The 6,873-nt window shown below is 42.9% G+C and overlaps 1 protein-coding gene across 6 annotated transcripts in view; it reads left to right on the top strand.

Annotated features, from left to right (window-relative positions):
- The window catches only part of LOC147149325 (voltage-dependent calcium channel subunit alpha-2/delta-4-like), a 49,790-nt gene continuing 42,917 nt past the window's right edge, over positions 1-6,873 (top strand). For all 6 annotated transcript variants that reach the window (XM_086027955.1, XM_086027958.1, XM_086027956.1 and 3 more), the window contains exons 1-5: positions 1-403; positions 4,810-4,891; positions 5,577-5,693; positions 6,393-6,452; positions 6,645-6,807. In XM_086027955.1, coding sequence (XP_085884081.1) covers positions 315-403; positions 4,810-4,891; positions 5,577-5,693; positions 6,393-6,452; positions 6,645-6,807 — 511 coding nt within the window. In that variant the 5' untranslated portion in view covers positions 1-314. The remainder of the gene's footprint in view (positions 404-4,809; positions 4,892-5,576; positions 5,694-6,392; positions 6,453-6,644; positions 6,808-6,873) is intronic.

Genomic DNA, 6,873 nt, shown 5'->3' with positions numbered 1-6,873 from the left:
TAATCCAAGTGGATTATGTCACAAATTGGGTGAGCTGCCGCAAAATCTCCAGCGGGACGCCGTCCTCTCGCTGAAGTCGCGAGGAAGAACCTGGAGGAGCCCCGAGGAAGAACCTGGAGGAACCCCAAAGGAGAAGAAGCAGGAGCAGGGGCGGCCGTCGACGGCCATCGCGATGAGCGTTGATGAGGACCTTGAAGAAGCAAAAAGCGGATGAGGAGCAGCAAGCTGGAGGCCACGTGAGGAGGCCTCGTCGCTCCCCTTAAGTCCTCCAGACGAAAGCCACGCGGTGGTCTCCGAGTGAGTCGGGAAGCAGGATGAAGAGCGGCTCCAAACTGCACCGACTTGTGGGATTGTGCTTGCTGTGGGTCGGCGTTCAAGCTCAGCTCAAGATACCACCAGAGACGTAAGTGTTGTTTGTCTTCTACCCAATCCTTAACCCGACTGTGAATGAAGGGAAAAAAAGCGGTGGTTCAAAGTGGTTCGCATCTGGAGCGTCTTGTTCGACTGTGTATGAATGAGACACTAACCCTTTTGCCAGAATGAATGAATGTCAAATTGGTTTGCATCTACGGTAGTACTCTTAATTTTACCCATGTGAACGAATGAATCAAATTCAAACCCATTCCGATCTAGATATTATTCTTTGAAATTGTCTTTGAGACAGATCTTATCTTTCTACTGTGACTAAATGAAACAGGTTCAAACTGTTTATGATCTTGATCTTTGCGTTTGTACTGTGGATGAATGAAATTCTAATCCCGATTTTAACCATAATGGGAATGGACCAGGTTCAAACTGGTTCTCATCTAGGTCTTTGAGATTCTACAGTGAATGAATGAAGCAGGTTGAAACTTATTGAGATCTTCATCTTTGTGTTTGTACTGTGGATGAATGAAATCCAAATCCTGACCTTAAGCCGACTGGCAATGGACCAGGATCAAACTGGTTCTGATCTAGATCTTTGTCTCTACTGTGAATGAATGCGCAATTGAATTGCTCATATTGCGCAATTGAGATTTCTAGTTTGCACAGTGAATGAATGAAACAGTTCAAAGTGTTTGTGGTCCAGATAAGGTTTTGAACCGGCTCTGAGCTCGAGCTTTGCGGTTGTACTTGAATAAATGAACAAAATAAGTTCAAACTGGTTCTGATTTTTTCTGTAAGCAATAAAACCTTGACTGTGCAGTTAATGAATGAAATGGATTCAAACTAGTTGCAATCAAGATCTTTATATTTCTAGTGTGGGTGATTGAAATCCTAATCTGATTTTAAACCGACTTTGAATGAAGTAGGTTCAAACTGGTTTTGATGTTGATCTCACCCTTTCTACTGTGATTGAATGAAATAGTTAGAAGTGGTTCTGATGTGGATCTTCGTGGTTTTGCTGTGAATGAATGAAACTTGTTCAGACAATTTCTGATCAAGATAGTCCCGCCTACACTTTGACTTTGACTCAACAAACTAGGTTCCAACTGCTTCCGATCTGGTTCGATAAGGTTCTGCTGTGAATGATTGAAATGGCTTCAAAGTGGTTCTGATCTAGATATACTTTCATGCTTTGACTTTGAATGAAACAGGTTTAAACTGGTGCTGATCTGGATCTTCACGCTTCTATGATCAGTGAATGAAACCTGTTTAAGTTGCTACTGGTCTGGATATTCATGTTTCTACTATGAATGAATGAAAGTTGTTGCAAGTGGTTCTGCTCTGCAGATTAACATTTTGTCCGTGAATGAATGGAATGGGTTCAAACTCGATCTGATCTCGGCCTTAAGTTTCTACTGTGAGTGACCGGAGTCCTAACGTGGCGCTACTGTGAGTGAATGAAACCGATTTAAACCGGGTCTGTTTGCCTTACTACTGCAAATGAATAAAACGGGATAAAACTGGTTGTGATCTGGATCCTTGTTGGTCCTTATGAGGCCTGACCTGAAGGTCCATCATTTAGCTACCATTTCGTGGTGACTCTAATGTATGATGGCATTAATCATAAATCAATCACTTCTGTTCTAATGAAAACGCATGTTCATCATCATATTCACAATGATTCCCAGTAGCCAAAATGTCACAGCGCTAGCAAGGCGCTTCCATGTGGAGTTGACGTCCACTTCCTCCCATGGATGCGTCTCACTGGCTGGTGGGAGCCATGCTCCGCCCCTTGCCGTCCGGTTAGGTCAGTGGCCAGGATTTGGAAGGCTCCAACTGTCCCACATATTTAACCGCCTCTTGTCCGTCTGCCATCTTGTCTACTCAGCCTGCTAATCTGGTTAATCTGCGTTAGCGCACCACCACAATCTCTGGGATCTGGGCCCGCTCGCAACTTTAGCCACTGCTATGTAGCAGTATATTCTAGAATGATCACAGATGTTGCAGACTACGGCTGTTCGATTTTGCCTAACAAGAAAATCCCGATTATTTTCTCTCAAACCCGATTTTACGATTACGATTTCTTTGTAAAATAAAAAATAATGAAAAATGAAGTATTTTGAATGTCTTTTATTTAAACTTAATTTTTCTTTCTTTGAACTCAAAATGCCAGTCAATTCAATTTAATACACACAGAGCAATCCATTGGGATTAACAGCATTTTACTTACACAATAGATTTCAGATCTGTTCTTAATCAAACCAATAATGAAAGAAGAAAGTGCATATACCATCTGAAACGAAATCATCAACATGAGAGAAGGTAGACAGTCAAGTCTGTAAACCAAACAGTCTGTCAGCAAGTCATTTTGTCAACCAGCTAGTGACTAGCATTTCACCTTTCTCCCCGGTCTTACATCAGCATAAATCAATGAACTGTCACTCAATAATACATTGCACTGTCGAGATTAAGTACAGATGCATAGTCATGACCAGAGGTCCGTTGTAGAGGAGAAAAAAAAGGGACGCCTTTCAGACGTTGAGTTACTTGCTCAAGGGTTGTATTGTTCATGCGGGGCACACACTACACTACAGATCTATTTTTGCCCGATTTGTTAACTAAACACTCACTTGCCTGAGCAAATAGCAGAATCGCCGGGAGCCATCGATTGTGTTGTTGTAGTTTTTGGGACTGGACTGCGGAAATGCAGAGGAAATTACACCCAAAATAAAAAAATCAAACGTGCCGATTTGAACGTTTGTAACATCGTTTTATCCAGAAAATTCGGTTTCGGTTCAGAATCGCTTCATCGAGCAGCCCTATTGCAGACTATTACAAAATGCCCCACAATGTTGTATAATGCCCAAAATTTTACATAGTGTCCCATAGTATTCGAAAATGCTTTCAGAATGCTCCACAATGTGCAGGAATATTCTAGCAATATACAATATCAATGCATTTTTAAAAAAAAAATATATCAATATTAGTGTACTAGAGGGGTTTCAAAATGCCCCCCGGGGTTCTTAAATGGTGCAAGAGAGTTGCACAATGTCCCACAAAAGTGCTCCAGAATCTTGCAGAACATTATTTCAGGCAATGTTGCAGAACGGTTCCAGAATGTCGCAGAATGTTCCTTAATGTCCTACAACGTTCTTAGATCTAGAATGCACTACAGTGTACTTGAAGGGCTCCTGAATGGTTCCACTAGAATGGTCTCACAATGTGAGTTTACATCATGTCCCACAACGTCCTAAAACCGATCCAGAATGCACCATAAAGTTCTAGAATGGTACTACATTATTAAGATACCATGTTCTAGGTTTTTGAGGAAATGTCCCAAAGTTATAAGTACAATGTCTAGAAAAAATGTCCTGGAATGGTTCAAAATGCAGCACCAGATTCTAGGTCTTTTCCAATTTTTTTCCCCGCTGTGCCAGAATCTTCTTAAACGGTCCGAAATGTCCTAAAACAGCTCCAAAAAGTCCCACAGTGTTCTAGAATGGTTCCAGAATGATTGAAAATGTTCTCGGGTGTTCCACAACTCTCAACAATGCTTGATTTGCGTGTGTGATAATTGAATCATGGCCACATTTGCAGCGTGCGCTTCTCACGCTCGCTACGCTAACACGCTAACAGCCGCTTTTAGACGTTAGCCGCACGCTCGTCCTTTGCCAGCTGCGGGCCAACGAGGCCGCTGGACCACTGCCAGCCGGTCCTCGCGAGCGCGCCGGTCACCTTCCACCGCCGTGACCCACTTTTCACGGTCCCATCACGCTAAGGCGCTAGCGTGCTAACTCGCGGCAGCCCTGCGAATATTGTGCTTTGTGCTGAGTGGTGTTTTTTTTGTTCTTTTGCTGGCTCGTTTGTGAGATAAGCAGCCAGGATAAAAATGCCAAAGTAAAACAGCACAGAAAGGATTTGACTCATCTCTTTAAACAAATGTGTGTGCGTGTGTGTCCTCACAGGCCTGGAAGTACTTCCGGCATTCATGATGATATCATCATGATATTCATATGACTTAGTAATATTTGAGCCTCTTACGACAGGCCTATTCAAACGAAAGGAGCAGACCCACAACACAGGATTTTTTTTTCCCCCCCGCAACACAGGATGACCTCATTGGATTTTCATCTTCATTCTTGGATTTTTTTTATGTAACAGGATTTATCGATATGATGTCAAAATTCTAAATATACTGTACGTTGTCTTGTGTTTTATAGTGTTGTGTTATACTGTGTTCATTGTTGTCCTTTAAATGATAAATGATATGCTTGTTCTGTAATGTATTGTATAAAAAAAAACACTTATGACCAATTTCTGAAAATGTTTGAATTTTCATGTTAATGCGGAAACACCATTCACGTAAATATAAGAAAATTGAAAAAAATGGACACGGATGTTTTTCACAGGACAGCGACAATGTATTATGTTGTTGTGTTACAGCGTGCAGCAATGGGCGTCCATCTTCTCGTCACAGCTTCGAGACCTTTCCACCAAGTATTCTGGATCGCTTCTTCTGCAAAAGGTACAACTTCTTCTTTCTGGACCCGTGATGGCGTCGATCCACTTTGACGCGGCTAACGGCGAGAAAGTGACCCGACGACTCGAGGTCACGTGACATCTAACTTGGCTGACTCCAGATCAGATTGGTGTGGCCGAGATCACCAAGCTCAAAATAACGTGACACAAATCCCTCGTGACACAAATAGCCTCATTAAAGCGGGTTAGTGTGCTTTGTTTAGCTAACTAGCGCATCTCGGCTAGCTAGCGCCTTTTGTCAGCCACCCTTGCTTGCGCCACTTGTGGCCAAAATACTCACACTCTGTATTTACTGCAGTACAAAAAGTAAAAAAAGGAGAACAACAGAGACTTGGGTATTTCTGCTTTGCGGCAGACACATTGGCCTTAGGTTTGTTTTATTAAATGTGAAATAATCCCAAACTTCAAAGGTCAACCAGTGAGCGAGTCGCCAAAGATACAAAGCTGGAGAATGTGGGATTTCATGTAAGGACCAATGATGAACACGATAGCAAATGTAAAGCCCCTCGCTATGCAGTATCCAATTTTTTTGCAAACTGATCAGTAGCATTTATTTAGATTGAAAAAAAAAAATCAGGTTCCCGTGGGCCAACAATGCTAAAAAAAATGTGATCAGTGAGTAGTCAAGCAAGCTGCTGTGTGTCCATAATTGGTGTTGTGTGCGTGTTCAGAAACTAAAGGACGTGGAGTCCATCATCAAGATGGTGGACGTGGACGGACGTGACCTGGTCAAGGATTACGCGGACCAGATCGAACGCATGCTGGGCAGCAAAATGAAGTCCGTCAAGGTGCGTTTTATAATTCATACAAAGCACTCAGTCATTGACAGCATGCGTTCAAAAAAGTTGGATGATTTTTAATTGCCATACGGCAGTGGTTCTCAACTGGTCCCAAAATGGCTCCCAGATCCTTTTTGGGGGGGATCGTGGACAGCAAGTAAAAAAATAAAAACTAAAAAAATAAATGCTGTATTGTATTTGGATTTGGATTTTTCCAGACAGTGCAGAGACATACCAAGTTCCCACATGGAACATATTAAATACAGTAAGTATTGTAATTGCTGCTTCGCAATTACTCACCACTAGTTTACTCGGTAAACAAATACAGTGCAGCTCAGCCTCTGTCTAATGAATCTTTTGGTGAGTGATAATTTACATCAAACTCACTTGAAACGGTGTTGGCGAATATAATATACTGCGCATGGGTTTTTTCAGAAGCTAGCTTTGTTCTTCATTTCTATACAAGTGGGCGGCAACTTTGCAACAGTTGGAAAATGCGGGTCCCAGGGTACAATTGCACCCCAGCAAAGGTCTGCCTAGCAACAAGTTGCAAACACGTCCAAGGAATTCTGTTGATCTGCGGTTGCTGAATTGTTTACATTCCTTCTAAACGGTTCCAATTCACCCCACACTATTTTGTGCACTCTCCAAAATGAAGGTACACAAAATGTATTCGATGCTACAATGTTGATGTTTTTGGCTTTTTAGCGGCTAGCCGAGTCGGCAGAAGACGCTGACCTCTACCACGATTTCAACGCTTCCTTAGAGGTGCGTGTGTGTTGATATCGTTTATCATGAATACAGAGGATGACAAAATGTTGGGCCCCCCCTGCTTGTCAGTTGAAGTCAAAGACAGCAGCGAGAGTGGAGAAGCGGCAATAAAACCGGCCTACGTATTGTTGAACTAGATGGCAGAATAGAAGAATACGTTTTAAGATTGAAACATTTTCCGATTGTCAGTTTGACTACTACAACTCGATGCTGATCAACACGGTGGACGAGGACGGCAACTCTGTGGAGCTGGGCGGCGAGTTCCCGCTGGAGGAGAACGAGCACTTCAACAAGATGGCCGTCAACATCCAGCAGAGCACCGTCCAGGTGCCCACCAACGTCTACAACAAAGGTCGGGCTTCACGCCAGAAAAGGCCATCCTCGCCGAGTTTCCTCATGTCCGCCCGCCCGTCCGTCC

This window comes from Filicampus tigris, chromosome 4 (assembly GCF_054856515.1).
Source record: "Filicampus tigris isolate MCC_2025a chromosome 4, RoL_Ftig_1.0, whole genome shotgun sequence".
NCBI lineage: Eukaryota > Metazoa > Chordata > Actinopteri > Syngnathiformes > Syngnathidae > Filicampus > Filicampus tigris.
This window is presented reverse-complemented; position numbering and strand designations above follow the sequence as displayed.